This window comes from Sebastes umbrosus, chromosome 18 (genome assembly GCF_015220745.1).
Source record: "Sebastes umbrosus isolate fSebUmb1 chromosome 18, fSebUmb1.pri, whole genome shotgun sequence".
NCBI classification, from domain to species: Eukaryota; Metazoa; Chordata; class Actinopteri; order Perciformes; family Sebastidae; genus Sebastes; species Sebastes umbrosus.
The window spans coordinates 478,578-499,760 of record NC_051286.1 but is presented as its reverse complement, the minus strand read 5'-3'; the positions used below and the strand labels follow the sequence as shown (position 1 = coordinate 499,760).

Below are 21,183 nucleotides of genomic sequence, written 5' to 3'. Positions count from 1 at the left end.
TCTGTCCTGTTGTGTCATCTATATTGCGTTGTTTCCTACCAGGTTCGGAGTAAAACTGATGGTGATGAAGCAGTGACCTACACGACCGTGAAGGCTTCGTCCGCTGATCCCAGCAGCCTCTACGCTACCATCAACTAACCATCAAACCCGCCTGCTCATCTCATTTGATCAGGACGGATTATCGTAAATATAGCTTCCTATTCAGACGAGGGGGGGAATCGGTTGTAGAGGTTGCACAATGTGAAAAGGGGAAGAAATGAGTCAACATGTACAGTGGTTGCTTAAAATATAAATATAACATATATAAATGAGCTTAGTTTAGGACACATTTTGTTGATGAATCAGAGATGGATGAGCTACACTCTGACGGTACGTGTCCACAGGCTCCGTGCTTTCCACGCTCCCCATTCATTGTCTATGTAAGCAGCCGCGCAATGCATTCTGGTAGCGTGGCGTCGCGATTCGAGAAACTAGGCGTCACGACGCCCGCTCCTCATTTGCATAAAGTTGAGGGCTCGTCTACTTTATGTAAATCACGGCGTCCGACGCGACTCGCCGCCTCTCCAAACTCCCGACGATCTTTTAAAATAAACGTTGTTGATCCAAAATAAAGACAGATTCATCAACATGGATTATTTCTCTCCTCAAATGTTTTCAGAAACACATTTCAGTGAACTATTTACGTGAAATAAGAGAAGAAAGTTTCCAAACGAGCCTCCAGACTGGTTCTGGTTTGAAAGCTGGGAGCAGCAGCCAACGGAGGGAAAGCGTTCGTCCAATCAGGAGCCGAGTGCCTTGTCTCTAGGGACAGCCCACCAAGCGTCCGATGCTGGGAAGCGTCGCGTCCCCTCGCGATTAAAAACGCCCCTGTGGACACGTACCGTAAGAAAAGTCCGTAAAGATACGGGCCAATGTAGCGCGTTAATATGAAGGAAGTTTCTGTATCGATTTTCCACGGGAGTTTTACCCGTATTGTTGCATTGCATTGTGGGAACAAGAACCTCCGCTAGTGCAAAAGTGTGAAGAGGCAGAGACACACGGCAAAGTTTAGTTCAAATTTCTAATTTGGAGAAACCGTTCTCACACTTCTGTGGTAAAAAATCAACAATTAGTGATTCATGTTCAGGACTCAACGTTAGCTCAACGTTAGCTCAACGTTAGCTCAGCGTTAGCTCAACGTTAGCTCAACGTCGTTACAGTTGGAAAGATGTTTTGTTGTTGAGCTCAGCTGTTGTCCGTTAACGTTACCAGATACGAAGGAATATTTTGATGACTCGTTTTGAGACTAACTCATGTTTGGTATTGTAGTTTATGTTTTACCGATGCTTATATGTTAGACTTTGGGGCGGCTGTGGCTCAGAGGGTAGAGCAGGTTGGCCACCCGTCGGAAGGTCGGTGGTTCGATCCCCGGCTGCTCCAGGTCACATATCGATGTGTCCTTGAGCAAGACACTTAACCCCAAATTGAAGGCATAGCTGTCGGTGTGTGAATGAGTATTTAGATTAGATCTGATGGGCAAAGTTGGCACCTTAGCAGCCTCTGATATCAGTGTGTGAATGTGTGTGTGTATGAATGTGTGTGTGAATGTGTGTATGAATGTGTGTGTGAATGTGTGTATGAATGGGTGTGTGAATGGGTGTGTGAATGTGTGTGTGTGAGTGTGTGTGTGAATGTGTGTGTGAATGGGTGAATGCTGACATGTAGTGTAAAGAGCTTTGAGGGTCGGAGGACTAGAAAAACGCTATATAAGTCCAAGTCCATTTAGCATTTACCATTCAGTGGACGTCAGGTAGAGTTAGCTCCAGTTTTAGCTTCAGGTGGTCAACAGAGACCGATAGGTAACGTATGAATGCTAGTGTTGGCGTCTGTTTTGTAAAGGTTGGGTCTGTTATTTAGATCGGTACGGAGGATATACTGTAAATTTACAGAAATGTCCATATTAGGGTTGAAGAAAATGTCCGTAAACTTAACGGAAAATGTCCTGGTGATTTTCTACCCGGACATTATCTGTTTTTCTACGGATGTTTTTTCTCAGAGTGTAATCTCAGGTTATAGTGAGCATGTTGCTATTTTATGTTTTCATTACATGTATCGCCTGTAATTACTTCATATCATTTATCAAGGTTTTCTCATTCTTTATTTTCATAATTTCTTCTGTTTATTACCTTTTATTATTCTTTGATATGCAACAATTTGACCGTTAGTGTTTTAGTTCAGTAAACGTTGAGTGTTCAAAGCCGACTGAGAGGAGGAGGGATGTCACATGACTTATTAAAGAAGTGAATGAGAGAAAACTGTGGAAGAAAACTCCTTTTTCTTTGACTCACAGCACTTTAAAGAAGTTGGTACAGTAAGAAGGAAGTTGTTCACATTAGAGTTAGAGTTGGACCTAAAAAGGATTCACAGGAAGTAGATTGTGTATTTCTACATTTAGCACCGAGTTTAGAGACTCTTAAACGTCTGAGAACAACAGAGATGCATGATGGTTAAAGTCCAGTAGAGTCAAATGTCTTTATGGATTATCATCCTGGTTGGTATTAAAGGCAGGGTGGGCGATCTCGAGGAACTAACAAGAGCACACTAGAGTTTTTATCCAGCAGATAAACTCAGCCCTGTGTTGCCAACTCTTCTCCAGTGAAAGTAGCTCGCAGCATCCAAAAGTCCATAAATCTAGAGAGAAAGACACCAAGTCGGCCACAGAATACATTCAGAATGAAATGATGGGACGGTTTATTAACAGATTATTTTCTGTTTTTTGTCAGAGCATTATATTTATTGATTGCTGTCGGGATGTTACGAGAATTTTAACTAATAAATTTATAACAAAAAACGTTCTAAAATCTTTACCAACCCGAGCTTTAATTTGTAATAATTTGTCTTCAGCAGAAGGATGTAATGTGTGTTACTGTATGTGGTCATTCATTATGTCGCTGCAGTGCCGCCTGTTAGATTTAATAAACAGGCTTAACATAATGTTTTGAACACACTTCATACACCGGATGCAACTCAGCAGCTCTTAACAGGTAGGGGGTCTGGAGGTCCGGAGGTCCGGAGGTCTGGAGGTCTGGAGGTCTGGAACTGGGGACCCAGGGTCTAAGCTATAGGCTAGAATAAATATCATTAATGAAACAGTATTTAAAAGTTTTCTGATTCCTTTTGATTTACAGAATATGGTTTTTACATTGCAAACTATGTCAGAAGAATTAAAAGTTCAGATGAAGGCTGTGATATAATTATAAATAATAAATATTATAATATATAAATAATAAATAAGTATAATAATATTATATTTATTTATTATTTATATATTATATTATTTACAATTATGGTAATAATAATAATTATTATTATTGTTTATTATTTATCAATAATAATTATTGTATTGTCATTTATTATTTATAATGATAATAATAATAATATTATTATTATTATTATTATTATTATTATACATAATATAATATATAAATAATAAATCAAGTTTAGTTTTTAAGTGAGTGAGGGTACTCCATTGTCGGGGGGTTTCTGTAGAACTCATTTAACATTATATAATTGATCTAGTTTTCTTAAACTCCTGTATGTCCTGCCTCTCTGCTGCTGCAGACTCAGTCCACCAAACAAATGGAATTATATCTGTCAACAACTTCTTCCTCACAAAACAGAAAAGCAATGAAAACAATGAATGTATGAAATATCTTTATGTTTTTAAGTGAAGTTATTGTCATGCTCTCGCGTGGTCTTATTTATTATTATTTATTTATTTATTTTAATGTGTTGTTTTATTTGATGTTTGTTTTGTTTCATTCCTGTTAGTCACAGCTCTTGCTTATGTTTTGCTTCTTCTGTATGTCAATGCTTTGATGTGTTCTGCTGTTACCATGGATACCGACGTTTTGAAATAATAATAAAAACAACAACTCCAGTCCTCCAGCAAACACCAACGAAGAAGAAGAGAACCGGAAGTGCTGGTGGTGTGACCCGGAGCGGTTCCTCTGTTCCTCTGGAGCCGGACTGTTCTGATAGAACCTCTGCATCCAGACAGGAGACCCGAGAGCTGCTCGGTGAGTTCATACCGCTGAATGACCCGCAGACTGTAGAACCAGAACCAGAACCAGAACCAGAACCAGAACCAGAACCAGAACCAGAACCGAGCAGACCCGGAGCAGCGGAGAGCTACAGCTAGCTCCACTAGCACAACAAGCTACACTAGCTAACGGCGGCTAACGGCGGCTAGTTCAGCTAGTTCAGCTAGCCGGCTGTAAACAACAACATCACTAACTGAGATCACAGCTATTGATCAGCTAGTGATCAGCTACTGATCAGCTACTGATCAGTAGCTGATCAGTAGTTATAGTTTATCTAACCTGCTCACTGTGTTGATTCACTGATATATGATCACAGAAATATATCTTATACTGTATATGTTCTTAATGTGCCCTTGTACAAAGTATTTCCTTTAATCTCCTGTGTTAGATGTGTCTCTACTGTGTCTCTACCGTGTCTCTACCGTGTCTCTACCGTGTCTCTACTGTGTCTCTGGTTACTCTGAGTCTGACTCGTCCTCTCCTGTGTTAGATGTGACTCTACTGTGTCTCTGAGTCTGACTCGTCCTCTCCTGTGTTAGATGTGACTCTAGCAGCCGTCCATCATGAGTAACAGCCACCCTCTGCGTCCCCTGGCCTCCGTGTCGGAGATCGACCACATCCACCTGCTGTCGGAGCAGCTGGGAGCCCTGGTGCTCGGCGAGGAGTACAGCGATGTTACCTTCATCGTGGAGGGGAAGCGGTTCCCGGCGCACCGGGTCATCCTGGCAGCTCGCTGTCACTACTTCAGGTTAGTGTCTAAATGTGTAAAACCCGATGGTTCCTCTACTGTTCCTGTCACTTACACATGTCAACCCTTCACATGCTTTACCTCACTCAGAGGTCAGCAACCTGCAGCTCTTCAGCTCTTCCTAATACTCCGTAGTACATTGTCTCTTTGGCCCTCACTGCATTAGACTTATATACTATATACTTAGACTATAAACTGAGTTACCTTCATCATGATGATCACATGTTTTGCGGCTCCAGACAGAATTCATTTTTTTTAGATAGTAAAGGTTGCTGACCTCTGGCTTAACTCATCATCTGACAAATCCAAATATTCAAACAAGAGCTGAAACAATCAGTTGATTCATAGTTTGATTTTGACAATCAATTGATTTTTAAGCACAAATGCCATGAAGAAAATGTAGAAGAAGGTTCTCACACTGTAGCTCCATTTAAGTGATATTTATTGGCACATCTTAGTTAGTGGCGTTTCGAGCACATGCTCTTCTTCAGGCTTCGGCTGCGGTCGAAAAGTCAAATAATGACGTCCTAATGTCTTTTCCTAACCACTTCTCCTTGACCTCGATGGAAAACGTCATGAGGTGAAAGAGGATTCAGAAGGACTCAGGAAAAGACAACCGTGTTGTTCAGAGAATTAACTCAAGATCACCATATCACTTAACAGTATGCATTTACAAATTGTAGAAAACGTCATATAAGAAAGACCACGATATCCCTCACAGTACGGTTTGGGATGTGTGGAACAACTTTACATTGTTTTAAGCACAAATGCCAGACATGTCCTTGTTCCACCTCCTCAGTTGTGAATTGTCTTCATCTTGTGTGACAGTAAACTGACTTTGGACTGAGAATGTTTATGATTCCATTATTACACTGTAGATAGCACAAACAGTGGTGAACAGTCATTCTCTCAAGTTGTGTTTTGGTCCTGTGGGCTGCTGCAGATTTCTATATTTTCCCACCACTGCTTCCTTCCACCGTGACAGTGTGACACACACTCACATTTAATGTTGTATCCGACAGCATTATTCAATAATATTGGATGCTTTGCTTTTCTTTGTATGCTTTTCAGAATGTCTTGCCATAGCTTCTTGAGACTGCTGGCAGCTGGTTGAGACAGTCCAAAGCTTAAAGGATAACCTTTGTTGTTTGTTCTTGTGCGCCTCGCTCAGAGAAGTCTCGCTCTGAAACCTGGCGTCACATCCACATTGTGTAAATCATCTAAATATTCATCCATGACATATTAAATCTCTGAGATCACACTTAGCTATGCTTTCTGTCCTCCAACTCAACAAACTGACAACGCCGGTGTCCCGTGTCACTCCTCTCTTCACTGTCACTCACGTTTCCACTGCTGTCTCTTCTGGCAACAAGTCACATGACACAATGACCAACTCTGTCACCACTGTCACTTTACCTTTATGTACTTTACATACTGTTTTACACTCTGTTACAACTCTGTGTATATACAGTATATATATGACACAATGACAAACAGAAAGTGAAAGGTCGGGAAAAGGTCTTGATAATAATAATGTGAGCCTGTCAGTGGCAGAAACAAGAACTGTTAGTGGACGTAAACTGACGGTTCCAGGTTGACCCAAATGATCACATCACAGCTGGTTTAGCGGCTAGCGGATGCAGCGTTCTCCATCAATACAGGATCAGTTTCAGAAAGCGTTGTCCCCATTACTCCCTTAGACACAAAAACATGAGAAAGTAGGTTTAAAAATGCAGAAGTGATCCTTTAACACTGTGGAGAAAGTTAGAGAGAAAACGTATGGCTACTGAAAAATAACATATCTCCTCTTTGCTTCTTGTGGCTCCTTCAGGGCCCTGCTGTACGGTGGGATGAAAGAGTCCCAGCCCCAGGCGGAGGTGTGTTTAGAGGAGACGCGGGCCGAAGCCTTCTCCATGCTGCTACACTACTTGTACACGGGCCGGGCCAGCCTCAGCTCCGCCAGGGAGGAGGTGCTGCTGGACTTCCTGGGCCTGGCTCACCGCTACGGCCTCCAGCCGCTGGAGGACTCCACCTCCGAGTTCCTCCGCACCATCCTGCACACCAACAACGTCTGCCTGGTGTTTGACGTGGCCAGTCTGTACTCTCTGAGCACGCTCAGTGCAGCCTGCTGTGCCTACATGGACAGACACGGGCCTGAAGTGTTGAGTTCTGACGGCTTCCTCCTGCTCTCCAAGGTAAGAGCTGTAATCACATCTGGTTCATTCTTACATCAGGGGAGCCTTCGTTTCTCTATACATGATGGGGAAATATGGTTTGAAATATTAGAATGATCTCATCAGTAGATATCTCAAACAATGGTTTTGACTTTGAGTTTTTGTGTTTGCAGACCGCTCTGCTGACTGTGGTCAGGCGGGACTCGTTTGCCGCCAGTGAGAAGGAGATCTTCCAGGCTTTGAGTCGTTGGTGCCGGCAGCACGAGGAAGGGGCCGACACACTGGAAGTGATGGCAGCGGTGCGCCTGCCTCTCATGACTCTGACGGAGATGCTGAATGTGGTGCGACCGTCCGGCCTGCTGAGCCCCGACGACCTGCTGGACGCCATCAAGGCCCGCTCTGAGAGCCGCAACATGGACCTCAACTACCGCGGCATGCTCAGTCAGTGCTCTCACTCTTCCACCTTCTTACTGCTATTACCATTATGGATCACATCAAACATTATATATACAGTAGTTGGGTTTTTCCATATAGATATAAAACATATTTGTGTTTCCAGACGATGGCCACTATTCTGTTTTCTAAAATAGAAAACTCAGAATTTCTAAAAATAAAGCCGGAAGGCAAAGCTCTCGATCTACCGGTCAGTCCTCGTTCCTACTCTCACCTCTGGTCATGAGGGCTGGGTCATGACCCAAAGAACTAGATCGCGGGTACAAGTGGCTGAAATGGGTTTCCTCAGGAGGGTGGCTGGCGTCTCCCTTAGAGATAGGGTGAGAAGCTCAGTCATCCGTGAGGGACTCGGAGTAGAGCTGCTGCTCCTTTGCGTTGAAAGGAGCCAGCTGAGGTGGTTCGGGCACGACCAGCTGGGAGGAGACCACGGGGAAGACCCAGGACTAGGTGGAGAGATTATATCTCCACTCTGGCCTGGGAACGCCTCGGGATCCCCCAGTCAGAGCTGGTTAATGTGGCCCGGGAAAGGGAAGTTCGGGGTCTCCTGCTGGAGCTGTTGCCCCCCCGACCCGACCCCGGATAAGAGGTTGAAGATGAGTGATGAGTAAAAATAAATAGATCATACAAGCAGAGTGTTTTTGGTGGCGTTTGGAGCAGACAGCCAGCGCAGCCAAAACGTTTACCGCTGTGTGAGAGAACGTGGACCGGAGCGAGCCTGATGTCGTTGACAGCAAGACTAGAAATATGGCGAGCGACTGAATATATACTCCTTCACTCCTTCACAGAGCTGCAGCTACGCCTGCAAAACAGCTCTTGATTAAATCTGCAACCAAATTAGTTTGAAAGAAAATGCAGTAACATGTTTGAATTGCATAAATACAGTATACACATAACATCACAGATAAACTAATATTAAGCTTGTCTGAACAGTTATGAGTGATGCAGTGATGGAGTTATCAGAAAAGTCAACAGACATACCAAGAAACCGTACGTCCATCGTCGTCTCCATGGATACGGTGAATAAATCTGGTTGCACAGACGCTGTGAAAATGATTTCACTTTTTTCAACTCATTCTTTGTTCTTATTTATAAAAGAGACTAAAACTATGGGGGCAATATAATATAATCTGATTTATTCAATATGTTAAGAGAAAGGTAGCGTAGAGTATAGGTAGCACTGGTATGTTTACTTCCTCTTTGGGCGGAGATGTTCGACAGTGGAACATCTTCCAACTGTCTGCGTAGGCGTGTGGTCTGAACGGCCTCGATGGGTAAAAGTGTTCCACCGAGGGCTGGCTCGACAATCCTAAATATAGAATCCTGTTGGTTGAGGAACCCAAACACGAACATCTCCAGTATGGGGGAGGCCGCAACTGTACCGTCGTCTTGTCACAGCAGATGTCAGATATGGCCTGAAAAATCTAGCGAGAAGTCTGGAAGCGTTTGTAATGGTGAAATGTAAGATGTGTAGGAGCCCGGATGTTTCCCGTGTATTTAATGTGTTCATTTGCACATTTCTTGGTTCTTGGGTTTCAGTCCCGGAGGAGAACATCGCCACCATGAAGTACGGAGCTCAGGTGATGAAAGGGGAGCTGAAGTCGGCGCTGCTGGACGGAGACACCCAGAACTACGACCTGGACCACGGCTTCTCCAGACATCCCATCGAGGAGGACGGCCGGGCCGGGATCCAGGTCAAACTGGGCCAGTCGTCCATCATCAACCACGTCCGCCTGCTGCTGTGGGACAGAGACAGTCGGTAAGACGGGCTAGTCTCACCCTGCTAGAACTAAACAGAGGGAAGTTACAGACCAGTATTACCAGTTGTATCATTCACTATTTATACTGAATCTTGGAGCTCATACTCGAGTTCACTTTCATGTTTAAAAGAGTTGACTGACTGAACTGATGTCCAGTTTCGTTGGTTCCAACAAACCGTGTTAGCGAGGCGGTGAGAGGACTCATCTGAAGGTTGTCTTGTGTGTTTATTTGTTTGTAATGGTAATGTAACAGGATACCGCATCGGACATATTCAACATGAACAAATGATTTAAATGAAATTATGTTTCAGTAAATACATGTTCTGTATTTACTGATCTAATCGTAAATACTGAACATGTTTAATATTTAGGATTTGAAATGGGTGCGGTCAGGATGGACTTCTGAGTCGATCGGGGATGTAAACATCTGGAAAGATCATCTTTAGAACCATCAAACAATCTTTGCTTTGCTGATGATTATCTGGAAGAATCAGGACCAGAGTCAGCTGGATTCTGGTCCTGATTCTGGTCCTGATTTTGGTCCTGATTCTGGTACTGATTCTGGTCCTGATTCTGGTACTGATTCTGGTCCTGATTCTGGTGGAGTGTGGACCTGAGATTAGACAGATTAACTGTTAGAACTGTCTGGTGTCTCAGAGGTGTTCTTATGTATTGGTGGTTTATGGTTTTTACTTTTTAATGAAGCTCGTTATACTGACTTTCTATCATGACAAACTGAGTGTATGGAATGATTTCAGACGTCCCTGTTGATTATCTCAGGTCCTACTCCTACTACATCGAGGTATCGATGGACGAGCTGGACTGGGTGCGTGTTGTGGACCATTCAAAGTACCTCTGCCGCTCTTGGCAGGACCTGTTCTTCACACCGCGAGTTTGCAGGTAAGCTAAACTAAAGCCACTCGGTTCCCGGTTCAGTTCTTCTCCCTCGGCCCCCGAGCTGTCGTGGAAACAAGTTGACTTTCATGCATGTTGACCGTGCTTATTTACAAGAAACCAGAGCTCATAGATAAGAAACACATGCACTCGACCTCTTTTGGTGCTCTGCCGTCTCGCCAGGCTGGAGATGTCGGCGGCACGACGAGTCCAAACAAATCACTGTATTTTTTGCCGAGCACGAAGAGCTCGCCTGTGTCATAACTTGCCATAACCTGGTGTGCGTACTGTAGTGATTACAGGGAGTTTGGAGGTTGTTGATTTGGATTATATTCTCCGTGTTTACAGACCACACTAGCGTTTGCCTGGCAGAGGACAGGGACGCATATTTACAGACATTTCAGTTCAGTATTCTGGAGTTCAGATAGCCTTGTTTTCACCTTCTTACACATGGAGGTGAAGGTGGAGACGCTCCAGATTTAAGATACTGTGATGTGGGCAGCCTGGTCTGAGATAACGAGGTGTAAACATCCAAACGGATGTCAGGAGATATGACTCAAGCTCGCCCTGAAGAATGCAATCATTTATGAATTGAACCATCATACTAACACAACCAACCAATCAACCAATCAACCAACCAACCAACCAACCAACCAACCAACCAACCAACCAACCAACCAACCAACCAACCACCCAACCAACCAACCTACCAACCAACCAACCAACCAATATTCCAGCTCCAAGAAGCAGAGATAATATAAACAAAGGAATGAAATCAGACAGAATCATGCCGGTTCATCAGAAACTCCTTCAGCTCAGACTCCAGCGAAGCCTCCGGCAGCGACCTGCAGTCAGAGCTCCGGCGGGAGGTGGAGATCTCGGCGCCCGGCAGCAGCGGCTCCTGCTCCGGCCAGGAGCAGAGCAGAGCCTCGCTGGGGAGCCAACACCAACACCACGCTGCTGGAGGACCAGGGCTTACTACTGGGCCTGCTGGAGGGAAGGGAGGCCCGGGAGAACCAGAACCAGGACTGAGCAGGGCAGACTGTCAGACCCTGCTGCAGTAAAATGAGAGGTTTTCTAAAGGAACTCTAGTGCTCAGAGAAACTGCTGCTTTTATCCGTAGGGAGCGTCAAACTCAACACAAAATGAAAGTTCCTCGTAGTAGCTATGACCTTTGAACAGACGCAGCATATACTGTAAGGTAGTACATGTATAAGCCAGCAGAAAAAGGGAAAGTTGGCCGAGGTTCTGCCGGGTTCCAAGCTGGCACAACTGACCCTAAAATTTTATATATATATATATATATATATATATATATATATATATATATATATATATATATATATATATACTGTATCAGCTTTAGCTACTGTAGGTGCATATATATAGCGACTGATGACATATAAATATATATATATATGTCATCAGTCGGCGGTTTATTTGGTGCACCTACAGTAGCTGAAGCTGATCCAGTCTCAGTCTTGCAGTAAATGGTTCTTCTTCCTTCATGATGTTCTCTTTGTGTCTCAGGTACGTTCGCATTGTGGGAACACACAACACCGTCAACAAGGTCTTCCACCTCGTGGCTTTTGAGTGCATGTTCACCCACCGCTCATTCACCCTGGAGAACGGCCTTCTGGGTAAGTTACAGACACCGAAACAGAAACTGTGTCTTCACTCCACACTGTATTTAATCTGGATTTTAATGTAATCTGCTTTATCAGATTCAAACATTCAGTTTACGACATCTGTCTCCTGTTTCCTGCTTGCTTTACTCTGACGTCTGTTTAACCCTTTCAGTCAGCTACATCAGCTCTTTCATGCAAATAATGCCTGCACCCTGATGTCCGCAGTGCCCGGTGAGAACGTGGCGACCATCGCAGCGTGTGCCAGCGTCATCGAGGGCGTGAGCCGTAGCAGAAATGCCTTGCTCAACGGCGACACGCGCAACTACGACTGGGACTCGGGCTATACCTGCCATCAGCTGGGCTCCGGAGCCATCGTCATCCAGCTGGCTCAGCCCTACTCCATCGGATCCCTGAGGTACGTCACCGACTCTGAGAGGGACAGAAACCGAGCTGTGAAGTTATTATAAGACTTTGAATTATGACTATTTCATAATTGTGTTGCTTCAGGTTTACTGACGGCTGTTTGACATCATTAGATCTGTTGTTGTGAAGGATCATTTACATCTTCAGTCTGCATTAACCATCTAGTATTCAGTGATCATGAACACGGCTTTAACACCGTTACAGGATGTCTTTAAGTGACTAATGGAGACAACAGTTTTTGTAAACTGGTCCAGCATGGAGGGAGAACGCTGCAGCCGCTAACCCAGCTGTAAAGGAATGATTCAGGTCAACGTGGTACCGTCTCTTTACGTCCACTAACAGTTCTTGTTGTTGCCGCTGACAGACTCAGATTCATATTATCAGAGTCTGACAACATTATAGAAAGAACTCTACAGAGAAATCAAACATGTTTCTGACCTTTCTGATCCTCTCTGTTGTTATTGTGCGTCTCGCTCAGAGAAGTCTCGCTGTGACCCCTCACGTCATATTAAATCTGTGAGATAACACTTAGCTACGCTTTCTGTCCTCCAACTCAACAAACTCTGACAACACCGGTGTCCCGTGTCACTCCTCTCTTCACTCTCACTCACGTTTACACCGTTGTCTCTTCTGGCAACAAGTCACATGACACAATGACCAACTCTGTCCCCACTGTCACTTTACCTTTATTTACCTTTATAGACTTTACATACTGTTTTACACACGGTTACAACTCTGTGTATATACAGTATATATAAGTACATATTTACTACTTCTGTTACGCCCCAGTCTAGGGGGGAGGAAGTGCACCATGAATGCTAGGTGAAACGGAGAATGAATTGTGCACACAATAATTAAACAATCTATGTACAAATAGAAAAACACAGGAAGCTCAGGGTGAGTCAACGGCCAAAATAACAAATATTACAAACTTACATTAATATTATATATTTACTTCTGCTTATATTTATTTGAACTGCACTATTCTATGCCTTAGATGATCATTTTGCTCTTACATTTAATCACTTGGGTTATTCCCCTTTTTAATATAAACATCTTTAATGAGCATGTTGGAGGAACCTGAGACCAAAGAGTTTCACTGACAATGACAAATAAAGAACTTTGAACCCAACGGAGAGAGAGAATCATTACAGCTGGTTTAACGGCTGGTTTAACAGCTGGTTTAACGGCTGGTTTAGCGGCTGGTTTAGCGGCTGGTTTAACGGCTGGTTTAACGGCTGGTTTAATGGCTGGTTTAACGGCTGGTTTAACGGCTGGTTTAACATCTGGTTTAACGGCTGGTTTAACGGCTGGTTTAACGGCTGGTTTAACATCTGGTTTAATGGCTGGTTTAACGGCTGGTTTAGCGGCTGGTTTAACGGCTGGTTTAACGGCTGGTTTAACATCTGGTTTAACGGCTGGTTTAACGGCTGGTTTAGCGGCTGGTTTAGCGGCTGGTTTAACGGCTGGTTTAACGGCTGGTTTAACATCTGGTTTAACGGCTGGTTTAACGGCTGGTTTAACGGCTGGTTTAACATCTGGTTTAACATCTGGTTTAACGGCTGGTTTAGCGGCTGGTTTAACGGCTGGTTTAACGGCTGGTTTAGCGGCTGGTTTAACGGCTGGTTTAACGGCTGGTTTAACATCTGGTTTAAACGGCTGGTTTAACGGCTGGTTTAACGGCTGGTTTAACATCTGGTTTAACATCTGGTTTAACGGCTGGTTTAGCGGCTGGTTTAACGGCTGGTTTAACGGCTGGTTTAACGGCTGGTTTAACGGCTGGTTTAACATCTGGTTTAACGGCTGGTTTAACGGCTGGTTTAACATCTGGTTTAACGGCTGGTTTAACATCTGGTTTAACGGCTGGTTTAACGGCTGGTTTAACGGCTGGTTTAACATCTGGTTTAACGGCTGGTTTAACGGCTGGTTTAACGGCTGGTTTAGCGGCTGGTTTAGCGGCTGGTTTAGCGGCTGGTTTAACGGCTGGTTTAGCGGCTGGTTTAACGGCTGGTTTAACGGCTGGTTTAACGGCTGGTTTAACATCTGGTTTAGCGGCTGGTTTAGCGGCTGGTTTAACATCTGGTTTAACGGCTGGTTTAACGGCTGGTTTAACATCTGGTTTAACAGCTGGTTTAACGGCTGGTTTAACATCTGGTTTAACATCTGGTTTAACGGCTGGTTTAGCGGCTGGTTTAACGGCTGGTTTAACGGCTGGTTTAACATCTGGTTTAACATCTGGTTTAAAGGCTGGTTTAGCGGCTGGTTTAGCGGCTGGTTTAACGGCTGGTTTAACGGCTGGTTTAACGGCTGGTTTAACATCTGGTTTAACGGCTGGTTTAGCGGCTGGTTTAACGGCTGGTTTAACGGCTGGTTTAACGGCTGGTTTAACATCTGGTTTAACGGCTGGTTTAGCGGCTGGTTTAACGGCTGGTTTAACGGCTGGTTTAACGGCTGGTTTAACATCTGGTTTAACATCTGGTTTAACGGCTGGTTTAGCGGCTGGTTTAGCGGCTGGTTTAACATCTGGTTTAACGGCTGGTTTAACGGCTGGTTTAACATCTGGTTTAACAGCTGGTTTAACGGCTGGTTTAACATCTGGTTTAACATCTGGTTTAACGGCTGGTTTAGCGGCTGGTTTAACGGCTGGTTTAACGGCTGGTTTAACATCTGGTTTAACATCTGGTTTAAAGGCTGGTTTAGCGGCTGGTTTAGCGGCTGGTTTAACGGCTGGTTTAACGGCTGGTTTAACATCTGGTTTAACGGCTGGTTTAACATCTGGTTTAACGGCTGGTTTAGCGGCTGGTTTAACGGCTGGTTTAACGGCTGGTTTAACATCTGGTTTAACGGCTGGTTTAGCGGCTGGTTTAACGGCTGGTTTAACGGCTGGTTTAACGGCTGGTTTAACGGCTGGTTTAACATCTGGTTTAACGGCTGGTTTAACATCTGGTTTAACATCTGGTTTAGCGGCTGGTTTAGCGGCTGGTTTAACGGCTGGCGGCTGCAGCGTTCTCCCTCCACACTGGACCAGTTTCAGAAGCTGTTGTCTCCATTAGTCACTTAGACACGGATGGATAAGAGGATGCATGTTGAGAAATACCAAAGTTCCCCTTTAAGTTGAAAACAGGTGAATGTTGTTCATTGATCCTTCACTTCCTGTTCCTGTCAGGCTGCTGCTGTGGGACTGTGACGAGCGCTCCTACAGTTACTACGTGGAAGTCTCCTCCAACCAGCAGCAGTGGACGAAGGTGGTCGACCGCACCCGGGTGGCCTGTCGGTGAGCTCCCGCTTCCTCTTCTGTCACCTCCTTTACTGCTTAGCGTTTAACGTATTATACAAAGCCTGGCTCTAAATTCATGTTTCACTTTGTCGACATCATTTATTAGAGTCAAAGGTTTGTACAGATTTCTCTTTAGAAAATACAACAGACATAAAAAAATCTATTTTCCGTCATGTTTTAGTAATAACATGTTGTATAAGTACGTTAACTAATAGATGAAACCTCCCCAGTTCATTACTCACATGAAGACGAGTCATCTTTATAATACAAGTTCTCTGAAATATTATGTTTAAATATGCAAATGAGGCATAATCTGATAATAACTTTAGGGGATTTTACCAGAAATCTACCGACACAGATTAGTGAACTAAACGTCTGAATGTGTGTTTGAGATGTTTTCTTTCCTCTAGTCTGAGAGACGATCTGTTTCATCTCCTGTATTATCCTGCTAGTGTCTCCGTCAGTGAATCATTATAATAACAGACTGAAACGCTGTAAACTGAGATATGATCCAGTTATTCATCATTCTGTTCCCTCTCTCTCCATCATTCTGTTCCTCTCTCTTCATCATTCTGTTCCCTCTCTCTTCATCATTCTGTTCCTCTCTCTCCATCATTCTGTTCCTCTCTCTCCATCATTCTGTTCCTCTCTCTTCATCATTCTGTTCCCTCTCTCTTCATCATTCTGTTCCTCTCTCTCCATCATTCTGTTCCTCTCTCTCCATCATTCTGTTCCTCTCTCTTCATCATTCTGTTCCTCTCTCTCCATCATTCTGTTCCCTCTCTCTCCATCATTCTGTTCCTCTCTCTCCATCATTCTGTTCCCTCTCTCTCTATCATTCTGTTCCTCTCTCTTCATCATTCTGTTCCTCTCTCTCCATCATTCTGTTCCTCTCTCTTCATCATTCTGTTCCTCTCTCTCCATCATTCTGTTCCCTCTCTCTTCATCATTCTGTTCCCTCTCTCTCCATCATTCTGTTCCTCTCTCTTCATCATTCTGTTCCTCTCTCTCCATCCTTCTGTTCCCTCTCTCTCCATCATTCTGTTCCTCTCTCTCCATCATTCTGTTCCCTCTCTCTCCATCATTCTGTTCCTCTCTCTTCATCATTCTGTTCCCTCTCTCTCCATCATTCTGTTCCCTCTCTCTCCATCATTCTGTTCCTCTCTCTCCATCATTCTGTTCCTCTCTCTTCATCATTCTGTTCCCTCTCTCTCCATCATTCTGTTCCCTCTCTCTTCATCATTCTGTTCCTCTCTCTCCATCATTCTGTTCCTCTCTCTTCATCATTCTGTTCCCTCTCTCCATCATTCTGTTCCTCTCTCTTCATCATTCTGTTCCTCTCTCTCCATCATTCTGTTCCTCTCTCTCCATCATTCTGTTCCCTCTCTCTTCATCATTCTGTTCCCTCTCTCTCCATCATTCTGTTCCCTCTCTCTCCATCATTCTGTTCCTCTCTCTTCATCATTCTGTTCCCTCTCTCTCCATCATTCTGTTCCCTCTCTCTTCATCATTCTGTTCCCTCTCTCTCCATCATTCTGTTCCTCTCTCTTCATCATTCTGTTCCCTCTCTCTCCATCATTCTGTTCCTCTCTCTTCATCATTCTGTTCCCTCTCTCTCCATCATTCTGTTCCCTCTCTCTTCATCATTCTGTTCCTCTCTCTCCATCATTCTGTTCCTCTCTCTTCATCATTCTGTTCCCTCTCTCCATCATTCTGTTCCTCTCTCTTCATCATTCTGTTCCTCTCTCTCCATCATTCTGTTCCTCTCTCTCCATCATTCTGTTCCCTCTCTCTTCATCATTCTGTTCCCTCTCTCTCCATCATTCTGTTCCCTCTCTCTCCATCATTCTGTTCCTCTCTCTTCATCATTCTGTTCCCTCTCTCTCCATCATTCTGTTCCCTCTCTCTTCATCATTCTGTTCCCTCTCTCTCCATCATTCTGTTCCTCTCTCTTCATCATTCTGTTCCCTCTCTCTCCATCATTCTGTTCCCTCTCTCTTCAGGTCATGGCAGACGTTGAAGTTTGATAAGCAGCCGGCTTCCTTCATCCGTATCGTCGGGACTCACAACACTGCTAATGAGGTGAGGACACAGCTTCAGGCCTCAGACTTCGGGCTTCGGGCTTCGGGCCTCGGGCCTCGGGCCTCGGGCCTCGGGCCTCGGGCCTCGGGCTTCAGGCTTCCGGCTTCGGGCCTCGGGCCTCGGGCCTCGGGCTTCAGGCCTGGTGTATATATATATATATGTACATATGCATACACATGTACATATATATATACATATTATATGAACACATGAATAAACAATAGCTAGATATAAGATGAGTGGATATGACCCTGGTTGTCGGTGTCTGTCTGTCTGTCTGTCTGTCTGACTGTCTGACGGTCTGTTTGTCTGACTGTGACGTGTCTTCAGGTGTTTCACTGTGTCCACTTCGAGTGTCCCGCCCAGCTGGACACGGAGGTCAACGAAGGCAGCCCGGGCCCGGACCCCCCCGACGGCGGCTCCACCTCCCCGCAGCCGCGACCCCAACGACCTTCACGCACACACAGCCTGCAGCCCTCCCAGCCCTCCCAGCCCTCCCAGCCCTCCTCCCCCCCCCTCATCATCGTCGTCTTCCTCCCAGCCCCCCCATCCCCATCTCTAAGAGGAGGCGTCCAGAGGAACGGAGACCCTCAGAAGGACATTTTGCACAGCCGTCATCTCCCAGAATGCACTGCTACAGCGCTGCTAGAAGGGCGATCGTCTCATTGTGTCATTACCCATCAGCCATCAGTGCAACATTAGAGACGCGTCTGTCTGTAGCAGCAGCAGCAGCGTTCAGGCCTCCAGTCTTCCCGCTTCTGAAGCAGAAGGTTCAGTCTAACATCCAGCGGCTCATACAGGGTGCGAGGCTGAGACGCTGAGACGGGTCGGGGGGGGGGGGTAATATTTCCACCAGAGATTTTATCCTTAAACAAGCTATTTTTTTAAGAAACCGTCTTAAAGGACACTTTTCATACTTCATACCATCGAGCTCACGGAGGAACAGGCAAACGTATTTTTCAAAAGTTTGGAATCAAATTCTTCAAAGGTTTTGCCAAAGCTGATGCATTCTGGGGCTTTTGTATGCAATTTTGCACTTAATCCAGTTATGAATCTGCATATTAAGAAACCGCCGGTGAGTATTTGTTGACAGGTTCTGATCTGAAGACTAAACTAGAGGTCTGGACCAGGGAGCCGGATTCAGGGTCAGGGAGGTCACTCCAGGGTTAACCCTTCAGTGTCTTCGGTCCTACGAAGGTGGATCACTTCTTATCGGGGTAGATCGCCATGGTTACCATGGTAACTGATGCTGACCTGCTCCGGAGCAGGTTATGTTCCAGATAAGAGATCAACTCGTATAAAAGCACCTCCTGCTGACCAATCAGAGCTGAGTGAGCAGATCGTATGATAATATGACACACATATGAAGAAGTTCCCTCATAATCAGACTGAAAACACACAAGGTGCAGGAAGGACAGCTGGCTGGATGCTGGGGCTGTTTACCGCTTTGAATTCTGTTTTTATATTTATTTTTTTACTTGATCTCGAGTCTGTTTCACACCGCCGGAGACAGAGAGAAGGTTGAAATGAACACGCCACAACGTTATCAAAGGGTGTAATGAGATGTAGTCTATTCATCCATCACACTCTGAAAGCTGTTTATAACATCACTGCCCCATCTGGACCAAGTTATCTGACTTTTCAGGCAATTAAAGGGCCTGTTAGTAAGAATCCTAAATGTGTTGTTAACAGCTTCACCTGTGGCCGTTAAGTCAACTAAAGTCAGCGTCCTGTTGCTGGCGCTTGTGCTCGCTCTACATAGACATGAAGGAGCATCGCTCAACACAGTGAGGAGACACACGTCAGCTAAAAGCACAATATCACTCTATATTTCAGCTGCTTGGCAGTAATGTTAGCTGACCAGACCAAGGTCTCTCCATGAATCAATGCTGATCCTAGTGTTGGCTTTTCCCGCCTCAGCCTCCCGACCGCGGCCGGAGGGAACGGGGGAGACGCCGGAGTTTTGGTCGGAGACGATAATGTTTCTCTCTGCGGAGCCCCGTCACTTCACAAGACACGGGAAACCTCTGTTGGTCTGGAGGAGCTGCAGCAGTTATTTCTGCACAAACGTCCACTGAACATTCACTAGATATTCTCAGAGCTAAACTAACTCTTCTGCAGTGTGGAGTGAGCAGCATGCACGTCTAGAGGTGGAGAGAGAGAAGGAGCGTGGTGTGTGAGTGAAGGCAAGCAGAGGAGCAGAGGAGCAGAGGAGCAGAGACTCCGGTCCTGGAGACCAAAGCTACGGTCTCCCCCGCGTCCTCCGACCGCGGCCAACACTGTTTAACAGCTTCACTAGATACAACCAAGAGGTTTTGGTGCTTCACTGGAGTTTGTGTTGGAGTCTGAGTCTGAACAGCGGAGACACACGAGAGACCATGAGACACACAAGAGACCATGAGACACGCGAGAGACCATGAGACACACAAGAGACCATGAGACACACGAGAGACCATGAGACACACAAGAGACCATGAGACACACGAGAGACCATGAGACACACGAGAGACCATGAGACACCGACCAGCAATGATTTATACCTGGAAGGAGTTACTAACAGAAACTTTAAGTTAATAAATCTGTTAATTTAATCATTCAGCAGTGTTTCTTTCACCAGCTGTCCTTCCTGCATTTAACAGCTTCAGCTGTTCCTATCAGTCTGATTATGTGTTTCACTTCTTCATATGTCTGATATTATAGTTTGTAAATGTGGCGCTCTGCTGACAGCAGACTTGTCCATGTCTGTGATTGGTCAGATGCTGTAAGCCCCGCCCCCTTTATGTGAACACGCTCACAGCCAGACTGAGAAACTCTGGGTTGAGTTAACGAGTTGATAACCAGCGTCATAGGACCGCTTAGCGCAATGGTCAGAGGTCAGAGGTCAGGGGTCAGGGGTCAGGGGTCAGCAACCTTTACTATCAAAGAGCCATTTTTAGGCTTGGGGCCGCAAAACATGTGATCATCATGATGAAGGTAACACAGTTTATAGTCTAAGTATATAGTATATAAGTCTAATGCAGTGAGGGCCAAAGAGACAATGTACTACGGAGTATTAGGGCCACATTGAGGGAAAAACATCTGAGATTTACACAATAAAGTCATAACTTTATGAGAATAAAAGAAAATAACACGTAAAATTACTACTTTATAATATTCTGACTTTATTCTCTAAATCTCAGATGTATTTTTTTTCGTCAATGTGGCCCTAATACTCCGTCGTACCGTTGTACCATAGACCTACAACATGATAAATAAAGATGAAACTGTAAACAAAGAACAGTTCTTCATTTCCATGTTTAAACTCCACAGAGAGGCTCTGGAGAGAAGCTGAAGAGACGCAGGTTGCTGACCTCTGGCTTAGCGTGATGGTGGTTGTTAGGGTTAGTTAAACCAGATAACCAGGAGGTACCTTGGTAGGATGACCTCTCGTCCTAGTTCAGGCCTCTGGGTTGAGTTAAGTGTCTTAATTTCGTATTTGAAGCGCTTGAATAGTTGAGCACAAACGATTTAGGGAAATGAATTATTAGGTTGTGAACATTTTTGGGGCTGAGGGGCTCGGACCAAATTGTGAATGCACTAGAGCTGCGAGGAAGAAAGTTTCTATATAGCGTAGATCCACGAGCAGCTGCTGCCGGCACTTTACTTTACTCCCGTACACATGAATA

The 21,183-nt window shown here is 44.9% G+C and overlaps 1 protein-coding gene across 1 annotated transcript; it reads left to right on the top strand.

The window, feature by feature from the left end:
* The first annotated feature begins 3,902 nt into the window (after positions 1-3,902).
* Positions 3,903-18,505, top strand: btbd9 (BTB (POZ) domain containing 9). Its single transcript, XM_037750345.1, has 11 exons — positions 3,903-4,058; positions 4,622-4,830; positions 6,662-7,025; positions 7,178-7,445; positions 8,994-9,213; positions 9,995-10,114; positions 11,639-11,748; positions 11,962-12,151; positions 15,326-15,433; positions 17,440-17,518; positions 17,849-18,505. The coding sequence occupies exons 2-11, from the start codon at positions 4,646-4,648 to the stop codon at positions 18,218-18,220; spliced, it is 2,016 nt and encodes a 671-aa protein (XP_037606273.1). The 5' UTR covers positions 3,903-4,058; positions 4,622-4,645; the 3' UTR covers positions 18,221-18,505.
* Positions 18,506-21,183: the final 2,678 nt, after the last annotated feature.

Coding starts and splice junctions, on each gene's coding strand:
- btbd9 (XM_037750345.1), top strand. CDS start 4,646: ATGAGTAACAGCCACCCTCTGCGTCCCCTGGCCTCCGTGTCGGAGATC. Junction 4,831..6,661: donor GCTCGCTGTCACTACTTCAG/GTTAGTGTCTAA, acceptor TGGCTCCTTCAG/GGCCCTGCTGTACGGTGGGA. Junction 17,519..17,848: donor CTCACAACACTGCTAATGAG/GTGAGGACACAG, acceptor ACGTGTCTTCAG/GTGTTTCACTGTGTCCACTT.